This window comes from Asterias rubens, chromosome 22 (assembly GCF_902459465.1).
Source record: "Asterias rubens chromosome 22, eAstRub1.3, whole genome shotgun sequence".
NCBI lineage: Eukaryota > Metazoa > Echinodermata > Asteroidea > Forcipulatida > Asteriidae > Asterias > Asterias rubens.
In genome coordinates, this window is record NC_047083.1 from 2,335,663 (window position 1) to 2,360,248 (window position 24,586).

Sequence of the window (24,586 nt, forward strand, 5' to 3'; positions counted from 1 at the left end):
ATGTTTTATACCATCAACCTCTCTCATTACTCGTAATCAAGAAAGGTTTTATGATGATAATTATTTCAAGTAATTACCAATAGTGTCAAGTGCCTTTAAATCTCTGACAGACGGAAACATTTCTCTGGTTGATTGGTATTGATATAAAACCCAATCAATGAGTTTCTAGATCGATGTTAAACATGATCAATAATGAACTCTTGCATCAACGTCATGACGACTGGCTACTGCATGCTACTCTCGTCATTTTGGGAGTCGTACGGGAAAAAATATAGTACATGTGTGTATAAACGCCACATGGTCTCAAATGTGTCACAAATTTATTTGATTAATGTCATAGGAATGCAATAAGAGATACAACATTACAATGATAAGAGCAATCAGGAAGACACAAACAGACCTACAGCTTCTTAAAGAGGACACTATTGGTAATTGTCAAAGACCAGTCTTCTCACTCGGTGTATATCGACATATGCATAAAATAACAAACCTGTGAAAATTTGAGCACAATTGGTCGTCGAAGTTGCGAGATAATAACAAAAGATAAAAAACACCCGTGTTTTCACACAAAGTTGTGTGCTTTTAGATGGTTGATTTTGAGACCTCAAATTCTAAGTCTGAGGTCTCGAAATCAAAATCGGGAAAATTTCTTCTTTCACGAAAACTATGGCACTTCAGAGGGAGCTGTTTCTCACAGTGTTTTAAACCATCAACCTCTCCCCATTACTCGTCACCAAGATAGGTTTTATGCTGATAATTTATTTTGAGTAATTACCAACAGTGTCCACTGCCTTTAAAAGCACTGGACACTACTGGTAATTGTCAAAGACCAGTCTTCTCACTTGGTGTATCTCAACATATGCACAGAATAACAACCTGTGAAAATTTGAGCTCAATTGGTCGTCAAAGTTTCGAGATATTAATGGAAGAAAAAAACACCCTTGTCAAACGAAGTTGTGTGCTTTCAGATACTTAATTTCGGGACCTCTTCGTTGAAAATTACTTCTTTCTAGAAAACTATGTAACTTCAGAGGGAACTGTTTCTCAGAATTTTTTGTAGCTCTCCATTGCTTGTTACCAAGTAATTTTTTATGCTAACAATTATTTGAGTAATTCCACTGCCTTTAAAGGAGAACACTGCCAGACTGCATGGTGAAAAAAGTACATTAGCTGTTCATTTCTACGGATTTTCTAAGGAAATCCTGCTCATTGATCTACTTTCTCTAGTGCTGAGGATTTGTGTTCTTGGAAGTTCCTCGAAATCTATAACTCCAAGAGGTTACCAAAAGCTGGAAATGCCAACATTTTAAAGATGCTATGTCAGATTTTTGGCTGATTTGACCCAGGTATATTTGGGGTAGAGAAAATTACAAGCTTTCATTTGAGCCATTGCTCGAAAAAGTCCGCCAATTATTAGTAGCAGTGAAATAAAGTGCTCACGACAATATATCAAGTGACCAATTCTAATGTGTTTTATAAGAAACGTTTTACACTTTTGTCATGGTTCCTGACCATTAAAAGTAGCAGTTAAACTTTTTTTTCGTTAGAGTGGGTGATACTCTTTGAAATACCATTCACTCAAAAAAATCTATTTTTTAATGTTTGGGGCCAAAAATCTGACATAGCATCTTTCATATTATAGGCCTACCTCCTGAAATTCAGATCCTGGTTTTATACCTCAACATGTACATTATGTACATGTCAGCGATGATGTTTTATACTTTGTAGTAGTAATTAGAATTAGAATGGTTTTATTAGCCAATGATTATTGCTCCGGATTTTTGGTGATATTCTGATCAAAAACGCGACCACTTTTTGAAATGAAATTTTCACATTAGTTAGTTTTATTATCTACATAAACGATTAAAAGAATTGAACGGTTCCCAAAACAAAGTGTATACTTTTCCTTTAAAACCCACCCCTTTAATTATTGTTGTTAGCCTGCCCTCCCAGATGGATTTGCAATCAGTTGTTCGTGTGATCGTGACAACTTTCATCCAGGAAATCATTAAAGTAGGACCTTCGAAACGTACACCCTTATTGATCCCTCCCGAGAATTATTGAATTTGCAAACATTAAAATGACATTGATGTAAAAGATTATTTTGGTAGTGTGAGAGTGGTCACACTAAGTAGGTTTTTAAGGAGCGTATGCGGTATCGTCATTGGTACAAAGCAAAGATTATGGAGCGCCGCAAGGCGCAAGATGCGGAACTGAAGCTTTATCTATTGTTGGAACGTGAAATACGCATGGGCGCCATTTCAGCAAGTGAATGTTTTGTTTCCCATTGATAGGAATGGTCGTTGTCTGCACTGATCTGCACAGGTCTACTGTTGTATCAGAATAGTTACTTGCCGAAATGACGTCCAGTGGAATTTCACATTCCAGCCCGAGTTCCGCATCTTGCGCCTTGCGGCGCTATATAATCTTTGGTACAAAGGCTCTCATTAGTGTTTGTGTGTAATACATGAAGGACGACAGATACATTTGCAGGAATTTTTGAATGAACGTGTTTATCAATTTGAATGTTCGTCGCTCTTCAAGGGAACAGATACCTTCGGATTTTTGTGGCCGTATTTTTAAATTTGCGCTTCAGATCCAATTTGCAAAAGTTATAAAGATGAAAACCATTAAATAGAATTACCCAGATTGCACAAAATAAGGGTTTTTAAAACCAAAGTACACACCCAAAAGACAAAAACAAATAAAATTCTATTTGCCCACCAGTTTTGAGAAGTCCTGGGGAAAACCCTGTTCAAATAATACATGAACTGAGGTTTGTATCAACAGTATGGTAAGCCCGCTGCTAAAATACAGGATTTGAACTGCCTCTAGCTACTGGGCAATCTCAGTGGTCTACATGTGCAACTTTGGTAAGAAACTGCTTTAGAACTGCAAAGGTCTTGGGTTTGAATCCCACCCAAGCATGCCAAGTAATATGCCTACAAGTGATTCTTGTTCACATAGCTCAGGAAAGTACTGAGTATACAGTGCTAACACACATCAGTGTATATTGGACCAAAATGAATGTTTTTTATCCCCGATGCAAATTTTCATCTATTAATTGGTAAACCGGCTTTAAGTTTGTCTTTCCACAAATACAGTATATTTTGGCTATAACGCTAAAAATAAAACCTCTTCAACACACAGCAATTAAAAAAACAAGCATCAGATCGCCGTGGTGACACCGTAGCAGACTAGCCCCTCCAGGCTTATCACCTCTACCACACTCTCAACAATCTGCTACAAACAGCGCCAGAAAATCAAATTGTTTGAGGATTAATTAGATAATTGGCGTAGGTCGGCATATGGGGGACATGTGTGTGTTATAGAGGGGGTGGAAAGGGAGAGGGGGGGGGGTGGTAGGCAGTATTTGCACGTTCTAAGCTCGCATGGCTGTGAATGCTTAATTAAAGCAGGCCTGATACTTCACAGAGGCAACGAAGGCGATTGCCTCTATGCCCCTGGCTATTGCCTCGCTTTGTTGCCCTTGAAATGCTCCAGTATTAACCTTTCAATTTACTCATAGACGTATAGGGGCACGTATGTATTATGGGGAGAGGGAAAGTGTTGGCAAGAGGGGTGCCCTGTTTCAAATTTTGGGCACCGCACCTTGTTTTGTCTGTCACTTGCATGGTAATGTATTTTACAGTGAACAATTTGGGAACCAATTTTATAAGTTTACAGCAAATTTGAAACCCTTTTTACAAAATCTTTGCTTAAACCTTGGGGGGTTGGAGTGGAAAGGGTTAGGGGGTGGGGAACTGTCCGAAGGTCCCATGCCAAGAGAAATGTTTAATTAACTCTATAGGTTCTTCGGAACAGAATTTTTTTTAAAAGTTCACAGATTTACAAATAACTTACAGGGTTCACAGTAGGTAATGGTGAAAGACTTCTCTTGAAACATTATTCCATGAAATGCTTTACTTTTTGGGAAAACATTAAAACAATTAATATTCTCGATATCGAAACTTGCGGAAACAAGGGTGGGTTTTCCCGTTATTTTCTCCCGACTCCGATCACCGATTGAGCCTAAATTTTCACAGGTTTGTTATTTTATATCTATAAGTTGTGGTACACGAAGTGTGGGACTTTGAACATGACTGCTTACCGAAAGTGTCCAATGCCTTTAAGGGTTTTGATACCTTTCGTTGATCAAGTTTTTGGCCATGACATGAATCCATACGCACAATGAACGAACATGTTTACCGAAAGTGTCCAATGGTTTAACTCTATAGGGTCTTTGGCTTAAAATGGATGAAATTACAAGTACCTGTTCATGTTTGTTGTGTTGCCATTTAGCCTTGGAGAAAGACTCTGCTAGGGTGCAAACAACAGACCATTAATTATTTTATTTATTTTTTCATTTAAAAATAATAATATTTTTTATATTAAAGTTTGTGTGATATATTTAGATTGATATTAATATTCCTTCATCATCTCTAAAATCGGAAATGCACAGATTGAAATGTCGACAATTTCACTTGAATTTTTAAATAAAAATGTTTGCTTAAATTTTTTTTTAAAGAACAAATCACATGTGTTTCCAAGAAGGTTTAGACTTGCACCTTCTCATTAGCCAGACCGGGAATGATTAGACATTCCTTGATTTATCAGCACTGGGATGCTGCTTCGCGATGTGGTAAACATGATTATGACCGAGTGCTTGTAGAATGGTCCGGGTCGTCCTGTGCTCAGTGATCCGAGAGGTAATGTGCTGAACGCGTCGTATGGTTTTGTAATACTAAAGGGGCGCCGGTGTGCAATCATTAACGAATGGGACTTCAGTCTGGATGTCGGAAGCTTGCTTTGTTAGACTGTGACCAGCTGTATGATTATCATCTCTCATGTTTAATTTGGAAAGAAATCATTTACGAAAGTCAAGGTTAGGCCACATAAACAAAAAATTGTTGATTGCCTTTTTTTTTTGCGGATGGGGGAGGGAGGTAGTTTTTTTTTCTTCTTTTAGTTTTGTTGACATGCCAAATATGAAATCAAGGATAAAGAAATCATCACAATCACTATAAACCAGAGGGTTTGTGTGTTTTTGATGTTTTCAGTAGTTTTGTCAAACAAATTTAACTCCTAGATGACATTTTCTGTAAACTTTTTCAAACAACTAAGCACAGTGTAGCCCAAGTAAATATTTGAAGAAATGTTCTTGCTTTGCCAACATGAATAAAAAACCTTCTTTAAACATCTTTTCAAACCTGTACATTTTGAAAAAAATATATGCTGAAAAGGTTTTTTTTTTTTATGATTAAAAAAAAACACAACAAAAAACAAATGGGGTCGGGGGGTTTTGAACGGTCGGGCGGGGACGATCAACAATTTTAATTTTTTATGTGGCCTTATTATGAATCACAAATTAGTAGTTCTGTGGTTTGGTCATGGTTGGGCAATTCAAAGATTGCCTTAAAACAAATCTAGTCAGCATTTATCAGTAATTGTTTTTCCAGTTGTATTTCATATTCTGTTTTTTTTTATTTTTTACTCTTGTCGTGTACATGAGGACTTTTCAGTAAAGGATGCTATTGTTACTAATGGTAATGTTTTATTTTACAAACTTAGTTGGATTTTTTTTCTCGTTTTTTTTATATTTATTTTTTTTAGAATTTTGAAATCAGTTTGAATTGGGACTTGATTTGATTTTAGATATTAAATTATTGATTAATTGATGAGTGGATTTATTATTTGGTTGATTAGTAAAATTATTTTGTAAGCTGTGCACCTTTATTTAAAAACACAAGAAATCTTTCACAAGTGGACTTGCGCAGTTGCAAAAAGTTTTGTGACATCGTCTTCAGAACTACATGTACATCAACCGGTGGATGTTTTTTACTTGACCTTTGTGTCTTTCGTTGTATTCTCGCAAACTCGTAATATAAAATGGGAAAACAAGGCAAAATAAATATCACATTGAAGACCCTAACCCTGTTCATGAATTGGGGGATTGTGATGGATTGTTGAGGACTGTACAAATGTAGGTCCAATTAAGCCTACATTGTAGGCTTAGGCTACACTAAGCCTAGCCCCAACTAACAACTGCTTAGGGCCCAATTTCATTAAGCTGTTACTTATAAGCAGAAAATCCTGCTTGACAAATTGTAGGCAAATAGAGTCAGGCACCAGCCACAACAATGCAAACTTAACACGCTTTATAGTGTTATTTGGGCTGGTAACCTGTGTCTGCTAAGCACTACTCTTCTGTGCTTAGCAAGTTGTATTGTTTACAGGCTTTATGGAATTGAGCCCAGGCCAGCCATTCCAATCTTACCCAAGTCAAAACAGTTTGGTGTGAAGTGACATAGGATTGTGGGCCATGGGAGTAAAGGTTTTAAAAAGGAGCCTTCTCTTTCCGACGTTAGCTACCTATAAAGTTTTTGAGGGGATCTGTTTATTTGCAATGCTGTGTTGTTGTTTTGAAGTGCAGTAAATAACAAATGTTTAATTGCAATGCTGCATGTGACAAATGTTTTTGCAATGCAGAAAATATAAAACAAACTATTTTATAGATGTTTAACTCGCCTCAGGGATAAGGAATATTATTTGGTTTAGTGCTCATAACTTTTCCGAGTTCTGTGGACAAAAACCCACAGGCGTTACTCTTAGGGTCATGTCACACGGGGCAATTTACAGGCAACCAGTTCCAGGCAATCTCAAAAAAGAAAAGGCATTCACATTTGAATGTTCACATACTTTTCTTCATAAGACATTTTAAAGAAAGTTACTCATGTGCTATCATTAATGTGGTCTCGTAGCATGCACTGCGGTTGGTTTCCTCCAAATGCCTGGAAAAGTTGCCTCGTGTGACAAGGCCCTTAAAGTAAGGGTTGGATTCGAACCAACGACCTTTGCCAATTTTAGAGCAGGGCCCAATTTCATAGCGCTGCTAAGCACAAAAATTTGCTAAACATGAAAATTTCTTCCTTGATAAAAACAGGATTACCAACCAAATTTCCATTTGTTGCAAATTGCTTGTTACTGGTATTTAGCTATTGTTTGCTTATCCTGAAAATCACGTGGAAATTTTGATGGTAATCTTGTTTTTATCAAAGCAGAAATTTCATGCTAAGCAAATAGGGCTTAACAGCTCTATGAAATTGGGCCCAGGTCTAACCAACTACCACCAAGATTTCCTAGCAGCTAGAGGCAGTTCCAATACTATAATCAGAAGCCGGTACCGCAACGATTTAATTTTTGTTCTCTCTTTTTTCGTTTTGCGTTTGATGTTCAGGTTGAAAGGGAAATTGCAATAATGAAGCTCATCGAACATCTCCACGTCTTGGGACTGTACGACGTCTACGAAAACAGAAAATATTTGTAAGTTAATTTCTTTCTCTGTCCAGTTTAATAAAAAAATACAATTAAAGAGGAGCTCCAAGGTCAAATTCAGTTTAGTGATGCACTCGTTTTCCAATCGATAGAGTCTCCCGAACATAAAAAACAAATGTGATGTGGTAAAGCTAAACGGGTCGTTTGTCGAAAACAGAAGCATGGCAAAACAGGCCAAAACAGGCAAAACAGGCCAAAACAGGCCAAACAAATATTTGTTGTTGTAAATTTAAATAACAATTGGCAACTTCCTTCCTGACAAATTACATCAAGAAAAGGTTAAAATTATCATTGAAACAAAAGATGCCAATTATTTAGATTTTTTTTTAAACTTCATTTATTCTCAGTTTCATTGTCTTGCATCTCTTGGTGTTTCTACTTGCACAAGTTTTTAAACAAAGGTATCAAATCATAGATTATGCTCTTTGCAATTGTAAACAAATCAGGCTTTCATGTGTCGCTTTTTGAAAGGGCAAGGGCTAGGGCATTTTCCCCTTTGACGAAGTTGTAAATTTCTATTGGAGCATTTTAAGGGCACCAAGGCAATGACCCCTGTGAAGTAACAGGCCTGGGGTCGATTTCACAAAGAGTTAGGACTCGTCTTAACTCGAGTTAGGACAAGTAACTCGTCCTATAAACTTAGGATTAATCTTAAGGTCTGCATGCTACAGTGCAGTGTTGGGACTCGTCCTAAGTCCTAAGATTAGTCTAAAGTCTAAAGAAGAATTTTGTGAAATCGACGGCAGACAAATAAAAAATTACCTGGGTCAACAAACAATTCACTTTGCTTGATCAGATCACAAATAAATCTGTTCTTAAAAAAACAGCGGGGGAGACAAAGGGGTTCCCTTTAAGTGTGGCCTTGATTCCTGACGTTTGGCTGAAATCTAATTTCGTTTTGACGTCAATGTCTTCTTCTTTTTTCTTCTCCTAGATATCTGGTTCTAGAGCACGTCTCAGGAGGGGAGTTGTTCGACTATTTGGTAAGGAAAGGGCGGCTGACACCGAGGGAAGCCCGCAAGTTCTTTCGCCAAATCATCTCAGCCATCGACTTTTGTCATAGCCACTCAATCTGGTGAGAAAAAAAAAATAAATGGAATCGTGAAAGGAAATAGAAATGGTACAGTTGTGGGATGACAGAGTTACCAACTCTCTGTAATTCTGCAGAAAGTTCACTATAAATAAACAAAACTGATGAACAAGTTTTAACAATTTCCCTGATTATTGAAAATGTCCCTGTTATACAGAACTGCCAACTTTCTCTGAGTGTACCAATCTTTCCCTGTTCTGAAAATTTCACTGATGGAATTTTGTTCTCTACTTAAGTTGAATGGAATTCTCTCCCAGATCGTTGTAAAAAATCTCCCTGATTGCCAGATGCTGGTGTTGGCAGGGCCCAATTTCATAGAGCTGCTAAGCACAAAAATTTGCTTAGCATGAAATTTCTTCCTTGATAAAAACAGCATTAGCAATCACATTTTCATTTATTTCTAATGATTGTTACTGGTTTTTAGCTGTTGTTTGCTTATCCTGAAAATCACGTGGACATTTTTGGTTGGCATTCCCGTTTTTATCACGGAAGAAATTTCATTGCTAAGCAAATGTTTGTGCTTAGCAGCTCTATGAAATTGGGCCCAGCTCTTGGTTTCTGCTGGCAAGGATATTTTGTACAAAAGTGCATTTCGCAATTTTCCCCTGCTAAGGGGGGCACTTCTATGAGGGATATTTTTAATCTGTACTGTAACTTTGCAAAGGGCACCACAGAAAGAGCACAGGGCACCCTTGCAATTGCCATTGGTGCCTCTGAAGACGAGCAGAGTATACTGTTTGAAACATCAAGACAAAACCGGCTCTTGTCATCAGAGCCAACACTCATCCCAAAAGAGATTTACACACGTGGTTGTACCCGCAAGTTTACTATTCATTTATAGTTTCTTCATAGCTGTTGGTACTTTAATTTATTTCGAGGCCTGATTTCGGAAAATATGACCCTGCCTTTAACCACTCGCTGCCATCACAATTACCTGTACCCCACACGCGTAGATTAAGATGGGGTCTGTGTCGTCCATCGCTAAATGAATATTACTGCTGGGTGAAAACACTACTAGCCATCCCACCCCTGCTATCTCTTCACTCCTCTAAACCCCTCGCTCCGAGCTACGAGTTCTTTTATCGAATCATTAGCGTCACAAAGTCTCGGGTTAGACTGTCAATAGCGTTAATGAAATTAATGGGGCACACTGGGGCAGGGCATTGGTTCAATGAACTAAGCCCCTCTATCTGGTTCCCTGTTAACACATTGATGAAGGGTGTACAAATCAGCATGAGATAAAAGGAGGCCAGACTGTTTAACCTCAGTTTGGTTGCCTGGGTGAAATAAAAAGTTGCATTCCCTCAAGGTGTTCCCCTGGCTGCTGCTTTGTAGGTTGTATCAAAAACTTAGGCTGTGCAGCAGTTACAGAATGGCTTCTGACTGGCACCCCAAATAAAAACAAAGATATTGACAAAATAGGGAGACCGCCAACATAGGGCTAGATAGCTCAGTTGGTAGATTACCTGCATGTTAATCTGGAGGTTGCTGGTTCAAATCCCGCTCCAGTCAATTTTCTTTGTTCAACCCTAAATCATTTGAAATTTACACAGTCGGTTTCCCTTGTGGTAAACTGATCATGCTTAGCATTAGGATAGGGATACCACCATAATCAAAGTCCAACAGTTTTGGTGTTGAGTCATCATGTAGGATTTTGTTGGGAGTGAGAAATCCTAGTAAGCTACCCTAGGATATTAGGAGTTTAGTTAATTCTGTTAATTTATTACTGATAAAAATGTTTTACATGCTGGTTAATGAGCCATTTGCGTGTTACTGTTAGATTTGATTTGACAACAGCTTGTTTGATCCAAGATGGTGATTAAACTTGAATTCCTCAGACTACAATGTACATATATTGACAGTTGTATGTCACATGATTCTGGCAAGCTTGTGCACAGTTAAGTGACAGTGAACAACCATACAATTTTGTATTCTACCAGGATTTGCTCATCTGGAGGTTGTTATACAAAAGCTTGCCCCTAACCATTTGACAAAGCAACTGTTTCCATATTCTGAGGGAATAAATTGTTAGCTGTTACTTTTAACTAAGCAACTCATTGTATGTACAATGTACATGAACCAGATTTAATTAAAAATTTAAAGAAACACGTTGCCTTGGATCGGTCGAGTTGGTCTATAAAAAGCGCTTGTAACCGTTTGTTACAAAATGTATTATATGGTTAGAAAGTTTTGTGTAAAAGTAGAATACAATGATCTACACAAACATGCCTCGAAATTGCGTGGTTTTCCTTTTACCTCGTCAACTAACACGGTCGGCCATTTATGGGAGTCAAATTTTTTACTCCCATAAATGGCCGACCGTGTTATTTCGCAAAGTAAAATGAAAACCATCCAATTTCGAGGCAAATTTGTGTGGATCATTATATTCTACTTTTGAATTTTCTATCTTGTGTTTTGACAATAAACGTCAGCCGATCTCATACCCTGTTTTTGTTCTCTCCACTCCATTATCTGAAGCCATCGGGACCTGAAGCCAGAGAACCTACTCCTCGACGAGAAAAACAACATCAGGGTTGCGGATTTTGGGATGGCGTCGCTGCAACTGGATCAGTCGTTGCTCGAGACCAGCTGTGGTTCCCCTCACTATGCATGTCCGGAGGTCATACGGGTGAGACATTATAATAGTTTGATTCCCCAGAGCCTGGGCCAGATTCTTAGAGCTGCTTAAGCGTACAAAGTATGCTAAGCACAGAACTATCTTGCACAGATTTATCATGTCCGGAGGTCATACGAGTGAGTTATTTTACTCATTATAATACTTGGATTCCCCGGGGTGTGGGCCCAATATCATAGAGCTGCTTAAGCAGAAAATATTGCTGAAGAGTTTTCTGCTTAGCAGAAATGAGCAGGATACCAGTCACAAATTGCACCTGTGAGGTGATGTTTTGGCTGGTCACCTTATTCTGGTTAGCATAATTTTATTTTGCTTAGCTTATTTTTTTTAGGCCAAATTTCATGGAACTGCTTTTAGAAGCAGAAAATATTGTTTAAGAATTGTATATAATATTTTTGTTTTCTCATTTTAATTGTCATGACTGTGGTCCAGTAAAAAATATCAGGTCCGGAAAGAATTTGAGCTATTTGTGGATATTTTTTCCCCAAAGTTCAAACCCTGATTAAGGTTTCCTCAGGATTAATGAGAAAAAAAGTAGAACTTGAAGGTGCTTTCACTCTTCCCAAATCCTTCAAAAAGAGTACCCCTCAGGTTCTTAGTAATCTTATTGACATCCAATAATGCAGTTACGGTTCTTACATTAAAGGAACATGTTGCCTTGGTTCGGACGAGTTGGTCTATAAAAAGCGTTTTTAACCGTTTGTTATAAAACACATGGGTAGAAAGATGTTGTAAAAGTAGAATACAATGATCTACACTAATTTGCCTCGAAATTGCGTGGTTTTCCTTTTACTTTGCGCACTAACACGGTTGGCCATTTATGGGAGTCAAAAATTTGACTCCCACAAATGGCCGACCGTGTTTGTCGACGAGGTAAAAGGAAAACCGTCCATTTTCGAGGCATGTTTGTGTGGATCATTGTATTCTACTTTTACAACATCTTTCTACCCATGCATTTTATAACAAAAGGTTAAAAACGCTTTTCAAAGAGCAACTCGACCGATCCAAGGCAACGTGTTCCTTTAATGTCACAACACCAGAGACTGGTGTTAATCTTGCTGTAGTTTTTCTCCTGGCGCACGGTTGTTTCGCCTCAACATGCTCAAGGGGTGTGGTTGGTCCGCCTCAAGGGGCAGGAGTTGTTCCGCCTCAAGGGGAGTGGTCACTCTGCCCCTTGTTCTGCTCTTTGGCATCGCACCAGCCCCGGTTGTTTTTGTCGCACGTGTTTGTTTCGGAGATAAATGCGAAGGGTGTTTACGACATCGCTTCGCTAAGTAGCCCAAGGGTTTTATATACACTTGAGAATTTAAACGCTCTTGTGTGGAATCCCGCACCAAATATAACGGGAAAGAACAACCATAAATGAGGAATAATATTTAAAAACCTGTTTGTGTGAGTTCTACTGTTTTTGCTCAATGCTTATTATTTGATTTTGTTTCCAGAGCACATATTTTTATAGTGAGAGTAAGGTTTAAAAACAATTCTTAAAATTTAATAACAATTATGAAAATTTAAAGTAGGAATTGATAAAAAAAGAGAGCAGCAAATGGGTAGTGGGGTTCGCAACAAATGTCAAACTTCAGTAGTTTAAACATGTTTTTGTTTATTTGTTAGGGAGAGAAATATGACGGACGGAAAGCAGATGTATGGAGTGCAGGAGTTATACTTTATGCTCTACTGGTGGTAAGTTTTCAGACTAAACTTTGTGATTTATAACAAAATAGCGAAGAAAACAAGAATTGTGGTAATATGCATGGATATGCCTCGGTTGTCGGGTTGGCGTAGTGGTATCTGTCCTGCCGTCGATTTCACCAAACTCTTCCTAACTTAGGATTAATCTTAGGACTTAGTTCCGTATCCAAATACGTAGGACGCATTGAACTCATCCTAAGTTAGCACGGGTTACTCGTCCTAACTCGAGATAGGATTGATCCTAGCGTTTCTTGAAATCGGCTGCTGGCCTGCTGCCTCTAGGACCCCACTTCAAATCATGCTGAAAGAAAAAAAAAAAAAACCTAATTGTGCAAATTTGTGTGCTTTCAGAAACCTGAGAAAGGCTTCGGGCCAAAACTCTTTCTCAAAATTAAAATACTTAAGTGAGAAATTACCTTTTTCTCAAAATCTAACCTACTTCAGAGGAAGTCGTTTCTCACAATGTTTTATGCTATCAACAGTTCTCCAAATTACCAATAGTGTCCAGTGCCTTTAACTTTCACCTGTCTTTGTTTCCTGTTGTCTTCTTCTTTTCAGGGAGCGTTACCGTTTGACGACGACAACCTCAGGAATCTCTTAGAGAAGGTGAAGAGAGGAGTGTTTCATATTCCTCACTTCGTTCCTCCGGACTGTCAGAACTTGCTACGAGGCATGGTGGAGACGCACGCAGAAAAACGACTAACGGTAAGAAAGACTATTTTCCTTATGGGGTTACCCTGACACCGATGTGTGTAAGCACTGTGTACTCAGTACTTTGCCGAGTTCTGTTAAATAAAATCCCAGGCATATTACGCGGGTGGTGAGAAAAAGTCCCTGAAAATAATACCAACCTTTCCATGTTCTGATGAACAATTTTGATAATCTCCCTGATTTTGGAACCTTTTTCCCTGTTAAAGCCATTGGACACTTTTGGTAAACAGTAATGTCCAAGGCCCACACTTGTACCACAACTTATATATAAAATATCAAACCTGTGAAAATTTAGGCTCAATCGGTCATCGAAGTCGGGAGAAAATAACAGGAAAACCCACCCTTGTTTCCGCACGTTTGACCGTGTCATGACATGTGTTTAAAATAAATCCGTTATTCTCGATATCGAGAATTTATATTATTTTAATGTTTTCTCAAAAAGTAAAGCATTTCATGGAATGATATTTCAAGAGAAGTCTTTCACCATTACCTTCTGTAAACCCTGTAAGTTTTTTGTAAATCTGTGAACTTTTAGTTTTTTGTCTTGTCCGAAAGTGTCCAATGGCTTTAAGCAGAGTTGCCAACTCTCCCTGATTCTGCAGACAGTTCCCTAAAAAAACACAATCTTCCCATGCTCTGATGAACAAATTTGAAAATCTCTCTGATTGTGGAATTCTTTTATGTTGAATGTTGTTCTAAAAATCTCCAATAGTGAGACAAATTCCTAATTAATTGTTCTACTTTATTTTTTACTCCTTTTTATTTTTGTCTTCGTAAAATAGATATCGCAGATTCAACGACATCCCTGGTTTTTAATGTAAGTGAAATTAAATTATATCTGTGTCCACTGCCTTTAAATATTCCTTCTGTTTGGGAATAAACAACCGTAATATTTGAGGTGGGATTTCTAATCTAGTAATAAAAAGTAAAAAAAAAAAAAGTAAAAAAAAAAAATCTTGCCTGTAGGCCATGTTATAGATGCGACACCCGATACTCTTATTTTCTTCAATGTTTAACTCTGACTCTTACATGAATTGGATCACACGTCTCCTCAGAGTACGGTGTTTATTTCTAGGAGAGACCGTGGGGGAACCTGCGCTTGATGGTCCCCTCTGTCAGCTTCAATTTAACGCACAATTGTTTCCATGGCATCATTGCCTGTGACCGTTCAAATGTGCGGTGTAGATTTCAAAACATCGCCTCTTGCAACAACAAAATACAACGACAGCTAATAATGTGGGTTGGGTTTTTTTTTCTTCAAAACAAATGTCAGCTTTAATGTAAATTTTTGCATCGGGGATAGATAATATAATTTCAGCATTCTCCTGAAGACGAGCAGAGTATACTGTTTGAAATGTCAAGACCAAACTGGCTCTTCTCAGAGCCAACACTCACACAAAACAGATTTACACATGGTTGTACCCGCAAGTTTACGGAATGGGTTACGGCATGTAATGATCATCAATCAGATTATTGAATGTGTTGTGTGTAGAATTTCTAAAGATCACCTGAGTCAAATGTCACGATCATTTCCACGATTTTCAACGAAATCAACCATCTAAGATGCAAATGTTGGAGGCGTTGAAGTTATCTGGCTTGCAAGAAATATTTTGTTTGCTTACAATATCTTGGGTGGATTTTACAAAGAGTTAGGACTACTCGGGTTAGGACGATTTACTTGTCCTAACTTAGGACTAGCTATACGTTTTTGGTATCTCTTAGGACTAGTCCTAACTCTTTGTGAAATCAACCCCTGAAGCACTAATTAGAGTAGCTCAGGTTTACAGATGCTTGTAAAGTAAAGTCAACAATCCAGTTAAACCAAACTTGGAAAATGAGTTCATCAGAAAATTGAATTTGACCTTGGCACCCCTCATTAAAACCATTGAGGAAAGTTCTTAAAACCAACATTGCCAACAAATCTGTAAAACTGCGGTAATAAGGAGCAAGCTATTTGACTTGCAAGAAATATTTTATTTGCTTACAGTATCCGAAGCATTATTTACAATAGCTCCGCCCCAGAGATGTTTGTAAAGTTAAGTCAACAATCCAGTGAAGCCAAACTTGGGCGTCTGTCACGGTCACTGAAGATGAATCTTGACCAAGGAATGTGGGGGGAAAATAAACATCCGTTAGAAGTGTTTGCGTTAGATTAATGTCAGTGATTAATTATGGAATATTCTTATCTGAAATTTGTACGAGCATTTTCTCTTTTTGAAAGGTCCGAATTTTTGTTTTTACACCTGGGGTTCGTCAAATTTTTTTTAAAAGTGATTAAGTATCAAATAATAAACCATGAGAAATAATTTGTAAGTGAGTACTTCGTCACGCGAGGGTCCGTTTTAAAAAAAGCTGCTTTAGCATAAACATTGGTTAACAATTTCTTGCTCAGCAAAATGAAGCAGGATACCAGTATACAATTGTTGCACGCTGTGACGGGGTCCATGGCGTTTTGTACACCCGAGGGGGGAAATGGAACCCGAGACGAAGCCGAGGGTGCCATTGCCTCGGGTGCCATTTCCCCCTGCGGGTGTACAAAACGCCATGAACCCCATATCACAGCGTGCAACAATTGTTTTGTTATACCTTGGTAACATTAATATTCCTCTTCTCGAAGTTCTGTTGTTATCTTCTTACATTAATACGACGGAGTATTCATAAGCAGACGAACAAGAAACAATTCCTTAATGTTCCCTAGAACCCGCGAGTGTTTCGTACACAGCGCTGGAAATCGACCAACACCGGGAACGATCAAGGTGATGTACACTGGTGTACCTCACTTTTCATGTTACCCGACCCCCAAGCCATGTAACATGCGTTTTTTGTTGCACAACACGTGATTGGTTCTCGACCAATCAAACTTCACAGTTTGTTACCGAGGTATAACAATCACAAATGATGCATGCTAGTTTTTGCATAGCAGACAATTGTTAAAAAAAATGTTCTGCCTAAGCCACTCTATGAAATTGTTCCGGGTTTGTGTTCCCAGAGTCATTAGGGCAATGACCAGGGGAATGGAGGCAATGAAGTTTCAGACCTGCTACTTTCTAAGACTTCACAAGCTCCTATCAATATTTTAGTGTGAAAACTTTTACTTTTCAGCATGTTCAGTTTGGAAAATTGTTAGTAATGGTAGTAGTTAATTTGAGTTGGTTTGATTTGATCAAGAATTGTATTTTTGGTGACACTGACCTTTCTGGTTTTACAAGAACTTGATATTGTCAATGTTGGTTCAGCGAAGGAAATTAAACACCACGTTTCTCTTTTGAGTAAGAGTCATTCATTTTGTTCCCCAAAAAAGTGTAATCTTAAAGATTTTCGTTTTGTTCTCTTTTTCTCTGAAGTGGTTCAAAGAATGACGGACATGACACGGATTTACCGAAAAAACCATCCGTAAAGGTATGAACAAATTGTTTGTTTTGTTTCTTTCCGTCCGTAAATAACAAATTAATGTCCTAAGCACTACCAATCCTAGCACAGGAGCCTATAAAGCAGTTATGGTAAAGTATCTTGCTCAAGGACACAAGTGCTAAGATCAGGACTTAAAACCACACTTCGACATCAGAACTACAAAAGCTTTCCAGTGATTGGTAGATCAAGCTTTGAACTTCACTCTTAAAGGGGCACTCCTATGAGGTTAATGTAGAAAAAAACAATTGAACTTTGTAAAGGGCACCCCACATCAGGACACCATGGCAATGAGCCTTTTTGAGATATAGTGGGCACTGTAGAAGTCTAAGTTAGGTTTGGGTGTGTACAGACAACTTCATCCAAACTTTATAGTGTTCTAGGCCCTCTTTCAAAACCACGGCTTTGGCTTTGGATTCGGCTTCAGACTCCATCCTCTCGTCTGAAGCCCTAAGCGAACGTAAGGCCGTGTCCGAAACGGCGACTTCGGCTACAGCTACGGCTAGATCGCGCGCGTCTGCCTATTCTTCAACACTGGTAGACGCGCTGATCTAGCCGTATCTGTAGCCGAGGTCGTCGTTTCGGACACGGCCTAAAGCTCGCTAGCCTGATCTGAATCAAAAGCCAAAGCCGTGGTTTCGAAAAGGCCCTAGTATTGTGTCCACCATACCTTAAAGGCACTGGACACTATTGGTAATTGTCAAATACCAGTATTCTCACTTGGTGTATCTCAACATATGCATTAAATAACAAACCCGTGAAAATTTGAGCTCAATCGCTGCCAGATAATAATGAAAGAAAAAAAACACCCTGGTCACACAAAGTTGTGTGCGTTTAGATGCATGATTTCGAGACCTCAAATTCTAAACTTGAGGTCTCGAAATCAAATTCGTGGAAAACTACTTCTTTCTCGAAAACTACGCTACTTCAGAGGGAGCTGTTTCTCACAATGTTTTACACCATCAACCTCTCCCCACTACTCGTCACCAAGTAAGGTTTTATGCTGATAATTATTTTGAGTAATTACCAATAGTGTCCACTGCCTTTAACTCAACATGGCTTATTGCTGAGGGTGCCATGGAATACGAGGCCTGCTGTGTTTTTGATGATATAATTTCTAAGATTCCGTTTCTCCTTTTTCAGATTCCAGTACTAATGAGTGAAGAGGACATAGATCCTGATGTCTTAGGCAGCATGGGCTCGCTAGGTTGCTTCAAAGACCGCGAGAAACTTCTTAGAAATCTACTCAGTCAAACGTGAGTCAATTATCCCTTTCATTGTTTTCTCTCACTTTCTATGTTTGTTTGTTTGTTTGTTTTGCTTGTTTAGATGTTCTTCCCATTAAAGGGACGGTACACGTTTGGTAATTGTCAAAGACCAGTCTTTTCACTTGGTGTTTCCCAACATAAGCATAAAGTAACAAGTTTGTAAAAATTTGAGCTAATTTGGTCATCGAAGTTGTGAGAAAATGATGAGAGAAAAAACACCCTTGTTGGACGAATTTGTGTGATTTCAGATAGGAATAAAAGACTTCTGGCTAGAAGTCTTTAATTATTTTAGTGAGAAACTACCTCTTTCTCAAAATCTATGTAACTTCAGAGGGAGCCGTTTCTTACAATGTTTTATACAATCAACAGCTCTCCAATGCTCTTTACCAAGTCAGTTTTTAAGTTAATATTTGTTTTGAGCAATTACCAAACATGTACCTTCCCTTTAAGAGAAACTCCCACAGGGGATATACACAAGGGGATTTATCATAAAAAACATGTCTGGATATCTCTTTATACTTTTACTGCCCAGATTTTTCAGCTGATATTTTTTTCAAAATGTACAGGTTTGAAAAGATGTTTAAAGAAGGTTTTTATTCATGTTGGCAAAGCAAGAACATTTCTTCAAATATTTACTTGGGCTACACTGTGCTTAGTTGTTTGAAAAAATTTACAGAAAATGTCATCTTGGAGTTAAATTTGTTTGACAAAACTATTGAAAACATCAAAACACACAAACCCTCTGTTTTATAGTGATTGTGATGATTTCTTTATTCTTGATTTCAAATTTGGCATGTCAACAAAACTTTAAAAAAAAAAAAAAATCCCTCCATCCCCCATCCGCAAAAAAAAAAAGGACGATCAACAATTTTTGTTGCTATGTGGCCTAAAGCTTGGTATGATTTGACGAGAATGTGAGGATTGTTGAAGTTAACAGTATTGTGCAGAATTGGTTGAGCTGACAAAATAGTTGCAGATAGTGTTCATGTTTTGTGTGATCAACAAAATACATGTATGTACATGAAATAACAAACCTGCGAAAAATTTGGGCTTTATCTGTTGCATGAGTCCGAAAAAAGATAGTGAGAAACCACGCTGTGTAGTCTTTGTTCTTTTGGAACAAGGTCTTGCTTTGTTATGTACTGCCGCAGAGTAGGTTTCGGAATTCATGAGGTTATTTACATGTAGTTCTAAAAAGAACTGTCCTGCTTATTAACTACTACCTGGGCGGTGGGTAGGAAATCGGCCAGAACTTTCGCTTAGTGGATCGAGCATTGTACCGTAGATATATACATGGTGCTACAGCAAACCGAATATAAAATAATGATCTTGTTTTGTATGTTTTCCTTGACACAGCAACAACTCCGAGAAGGTGATTTATTCATTACTGCTAGATCGGAAGCAAAGGAAACCAAGCTTTGAGGACGATAGTGAAGCCTCGTCAAGGTCTCGTTCAGATTCAGGTTGGTGTGCTGTTTCTTCTTCCTTTTCTGTCTTCTCAATGTCGGAGTTTATAATGTTCTCCAATAGCTGTGGTCCGCTGGCAAGTAAAATGGTGTTTGAGCGTGTGACCAGGCTTTCTGCTTGTTCTCATCCTTATACTGTGGCTGTGCCGAGATGTAGAGCAAAGAGCTACTCCGGTAGATTTTTCCCTCGTACTGCATCTCTTTTGAACTCCTTGCCTGGTGCATGTTTCCCTTCATCCTATGATCTGCTATCTTTTAAGAGGAATATCAATTCCTACCTTCAGCTCCACTGAGTTACTGCATTTCTATGCTTTCTTCCTTGTAGCCCTTTACCTAGACTGGCTTTTAGCCTTGTTTTGGGCGAACTTGCATAAAAGAAAATATAACAAAAATACCAGAGGACCTGTCACCATTCTTCCCATCTAGTCCTGCTGACTAGTTTATTACTCAAGTACCATCACCACATGTTGACCGTTAGTTCAACTTTGCTCAGAACAATGTTGAAAGAAAACCTTGATGGACTAGTCACTGAAACAGTGAAGAGGAAACCCTGTCCTAACTCCCAAGATACTCTAAGCTTTCCCCAATCCATAAAAAAAATTCCATTCTAAAGTGACTGAAGCCTGGTTCATACTTCCTGCGAATGCAAACGCGAAGCGAATTTTGAGTTTTGAACCCGTCAAATTCAAGCAAAACCAAGGAGATGGTGCATCATTTCTTTATTTCATTTGTGGTGTTTTGCTTGGCTTTTCTCTTCAGCCGATCCACCGAGGAAACGAGTGGATTCGTACCGGAGGAGATCAGCAGAGAGGAAATCTTTAGACGTCCTCGGCGATGTCTCCATGTCACCGGCCAGAAGGGCCATGGCAGCCCAGAACTTCGGCGGGTGAGTAGAAGAAAGTAAACTTCACTCGTCACCACAGTGAAATATAATGTATGCCAGGAAATATCTCTGTCCCTGCTGTCCAATTTCAGGTAGACAATCTTCCAAACTGAAAAGTGAGTTGGACATTTCTGAGCTAATCTCTCTCTCTCAAACATCGCTTGCAAATACTGATTTCTCACTCCCTCCACGTCCCCAAGAAACTGACATTTCTTCTTTTCTTACAGTTGTAGAAGTTTAACCAACAGCCCGCTCCCGTCGCCCCAACACAGCCCCCGTCATCTCCCTCGTCAGCACTCCAGCGGTGCCATGATGCCCATCACCAACAGCCCAATCAACACGCCCCCCGGCAGCCCGACAAACTCCTCCCAGCAGCAGCCGCAGCAGCAGTCGTTGTGGAGGGCAAGGCTCAACAGCATCAAGAACAGCATCTTGGGTTCGCCGAGGTTCCACCGGAGGAAGATGCAGCCGGCCGAGTCGGAAGAAAACACGCTGACGCCGGACAGCTCACCGGAGTAAGTGTCGTGTTCCCTGCTCGTAATAGCAGTAACAAAGTCATTGAACAAGAAATGAAACAGACTATTTTTTTCATTCAAGCCTCACTCTGGTTATATTGATTCAAATGGAAGTTATACAAGATGGCTGCCGAGCAAATTATATTCTTTATCTGAGATAAGAGAATATAATTTGTTTTTAACCCTTACACCGATATGTACTAAGCATTGTATCAGTACTTTCCCGAGTTCTGTGGGGGGAAAAACACATTCAAATTTTTTGTTTTCCCCCTTTTTTCCCTCGTCCACTTTCCTCCAGGATGTCCAAGAAGTCATGGTTTAGCAGTCTAGTCACCAGCGATAGGAACGAGGATGAATTATCGATGGCAATCAGAGATCGGACTTTCAGCTCCGTCAAGGCAGACCTCGTCCAAGCGTTACTATCGGTAAGATTCATCCTCCTCCAAACCCCCCCCCCCCTCCAAAAAAAAAACAACAACAACAACTTTTTCAGTTCAATTAATTTTTTTTATTTTATGTTTCATGTTTAAATTTCAGTGTTTTTCTTCCACATCTTCTTCTTCTTCTTTCCTGTTGAAGTTTTATATCGTCGCCAACACCTTGTTTATTTATTAACAAAAACTTTTTTTCTAGTTAAAGGAACATTACAGAATTGGTTTTTGCTAACAAATCAGTTGCTGACAGTGTAAGCACTTTATGTAATCAACCATATACATAAACTGACAAACCTTTCACGAGGAAATTGTGAAAAACCGATTACACATTTTGCATGACATCGATGCAAACACTGAAATGAATAAAACGTTCAGTGAGCAATAAACTCCAAACGGGGAATTAGTTTTATTTATTTCTCATCAAGTTTGACATTTCAGACAGAAGTATTTCAAGGGATAATTTCTACTATCATCATCATTAGACCGTGTAAGTTTTATGTAAATCTGTGATCTTCACGATTTTTGTTTCTTACCAATTCTGTAACGTTCCTTTAACCTTCTTCTTTTTTTCCTTTAAGATTCATGATTTAAGTCACAGCGTACTTTCACCACATGCCTTTAAGGCAGAATTCAAACGGGGTGGAAGCAGTGCCGTCTTTGCCAAACCCATGAAGTTCCACGTGGAGATATTAAACTCAGACGGCGACACTGGAAAAGAGAACCCAGTCCTCGTGGTTCATTTCACATTGATATCAGGTGAGGGCAGTAGTGTTGTACATCAGCCCTCTGTAAGGGCCGTAACATGTTTTTATACCAATGTACAACATTTTGGGGCCATTCATGACATTTTCACTAGTGTACAAAGAGTACACTTTCAACCCCCCACCCCCCTTAAAGTTTTTTTTCACACAAGTGGACACTATTGGTAATTACTCAAAAAAGTTAACATAAAACCTTGCTTGGTAACGAGTAATGGGGAGCTGTTGATAGTATAAAACATTGTGAGAAACGGCTCCCTCTGAAGTAACGTAGTTTTTGAGAAAGAAGTATTTTTCAACGAATTTGATTTCAAGACCTAAAGTGTAGAATTTGAGGTCTCGAAATCAAGCATCTGAGAGCACACAACTTTGTGTGACAAGGGTGTTTTTTCTTTCATTATTATCTCGCAACTTCGACTACCAACTGAGCTCAAATTTTCACAGGCTTGTTATTTTATGCATATGTTGAGATACACCAAGTGAGAAGACTGGGCTTTGACAATTACCAATAGTGTCCAGTATCTTTAAACAAGTTTTGGACCATGACATGAACCTATATTTAGTGTGAATGAAGATGTATATTTTTTGTTTAAGCGTACGGCGGGCATTAACCCCCTCCCCCCCAGGGTACCACCTGTACGCGCAGGAAAATGTTGGTTATTGTGAACGGCCCCTTATTTAGGGCCATATCATTTGATAATGACCTCTATCAAGTAACGAAAACAGGGCACATATTTTGACTAATGCCTTGAGTTCTATTTTCCAAATCCTTCCAGGTCATTCGTGGCGATTCAAACGTCTCTTTGACAAAATGTGAAAAACCATATTATTTGATAATGACCTCCACTGACCACAGGGCACAAATTTTGACTAATGCCCCGATTTTGATTTTGATATTTTTTAGGTCCCTCTCGGCGATTCAAACGTCTCGTCGAGGTCATACAATCCCACATGACCTCAGCCAGAGGCCACTCCGAATCATCTCTCCGCAGCCTCCACTCCCCGAACACCACCAGCGTGACCGACCCCTTGAGGTTACAACCTTTGACCCAGTCCTTCAGCGAGGATGAAGGGGATGACGTCTTCTCGGAGAGGGTGGCGTCACCGGACCGGCTCATGAAGGAGGAGAGGAAACATCGAGCAATTAGCGACGTAACAAACGGCAACACGTCGTTTAACTGACACAGATCCTTAGCGTAGGGGGGGGGGTCTTCGGTTTTTAGATCTTCGCTTTGGCAGATTGTTTTATTTAGGTTGAGAAGCAATGAATTGAAAATCGATTGAGAAATCAAGGAATGACTCCAAATCTGCTTAGCGTAGATATCTTGCTAAGCAAATGGTAACACGTCGCTTAACTGACGCACATCCTTAGCGTAGTGGGGTCGTCTGTTTTTAGAGATCTGCACATGGGCAAATTCAATGGGAATTTTTTATTTATTTAGGTTGAGAAGCAATGAATTGAAAATCGATTGAGAAATCAGGGAATTACTCCAAAGCTGCTTAGCGCGGAAACATCTTGCTAAGCAGGAATAAGATGACAAATTTATTTCCTACGCAAATTTGGAGACTGAAGCGATGCCCAGCAGAATTTGCCCTCATATCAGTCAGGGCCCCGTTTGTACAGACTGAACTGCGTATGTTGTGGAAATATGATAACTCGGGACACTAGTCTAAAGTTGACACTTCACTTGTGTCCACCATGTTTGGTCAGTCCTGTTTGTGTATTAAACATCGGGAACCGCGGAAATGTTTGGTGAAGGATTGAGCCATTTTTTACAAAGTAGCCAAGTCTTGTACAGTCGTATAGAACGAACCCAACCCAGGGTTTTGGAAGGCAATGTTGTTTTTATATGCTGATTGCATCCTTGCTGTACATACATACATACTCCCGTTTACTGCACAGTAACCCATAGAGTTATATATAAGAACAAGAGGGTGCTCTGGCGATGCTGCATGCACAAATGGGACGTGACCGCAAGGAGACGCTCGCGCCATTCTGTAGGCGTGTTGAATATGAAGTACAGGTTTGAGTTTATTGAACGCTACGCGATGCTGTTTTGTCAACTTAACAAAAATGGCCGCCCGCACAAACACATGCTGTGCGATGCTGTTTTGTCAACTTAGAAAATGGCCGCTTGCGCATGCCGAGCCATCTATAAAGGCCAGTGCGCCCGCTTGTTCTTATATATAACTCTATGACAGTAACCCCACCCACAAAACACTGCAAACCGTTTGGTTTTGTAAGTTCACTAAACTCACCTGAAAAATGTTTTATAAGTATAAAAGGCTTCACTGATTTTTTTTATATAGAGGAAACTGCCTCTTCAAGCTAGAGGAACTTTGTAGTATTTATTGAGGGGACGCTATGTTTTTTTTTTATAGCCTGGTATT

General features: G+C 39.1%; 1 protein-coding gene across 1 annotated transcript in view; it reads left to right on the forward strand.

Moving 5' to 3' along the window:
* LOC117305322 (serine/threonine-protein kinase BRSK2-like) overlaps positions 1-23,728 on the forward strand; it is a 43,265-nt gene extending 19,537 nt beyond the window's left edge. The window contains exons 3-16 of the mRNA XM_033790182.1: positions 7,238-7,323; positions 8,270-8,410; positions 10,904-11,054; positions 12,675-12,743; positions 13,311-13,457; positions 14,246-14,280; positions 16,808-16,862; positions 18,015-18,127; positions 19,496-19,602; positions 20,365-20,491; positions 20,716-21,003; positions 21,302-21,428; positions 22,016-22,193; positions 23,100-23,728. Of these exons, the coding sequence (XP_033646073.1) occupies positions 7,238-7,323; positions 8,270-8,410; positions 10,904-11,054; positions 12,675-12,743; positions 13,311-13,457; positions 14,246-14,280; positions 16,808-16,862; positions 18,015-18,127; positions 19,496-19,602; positions 20,365-20,491; positions 20,716-21,003; positions 21,302-21,428; positions 22,016-22,193; positions 23,100-23,377 (1,902 nt within the window). The 3' untranslated portion in view covers positions 23,378-23,728. The remainder of the gene's footprint in view (positions 1-7,237; positions 7,324-8,269; positions 8,411-10,903; positions 11,055-12,674; positions 12,744-13,310; positions 13,458-14,245; positions 14,281-16,807; positions 16,863-18,014; positions 18,128-19,495; positions 19,603-20,364; positions 20,492-20,715; positions 21,004-21,301; positions 21,429-22,015; positions 22,194-23,099) is intronic.
* The last annotated feature ends 858 nt before the right edge of the window (positions 23,729-24,586 follow it).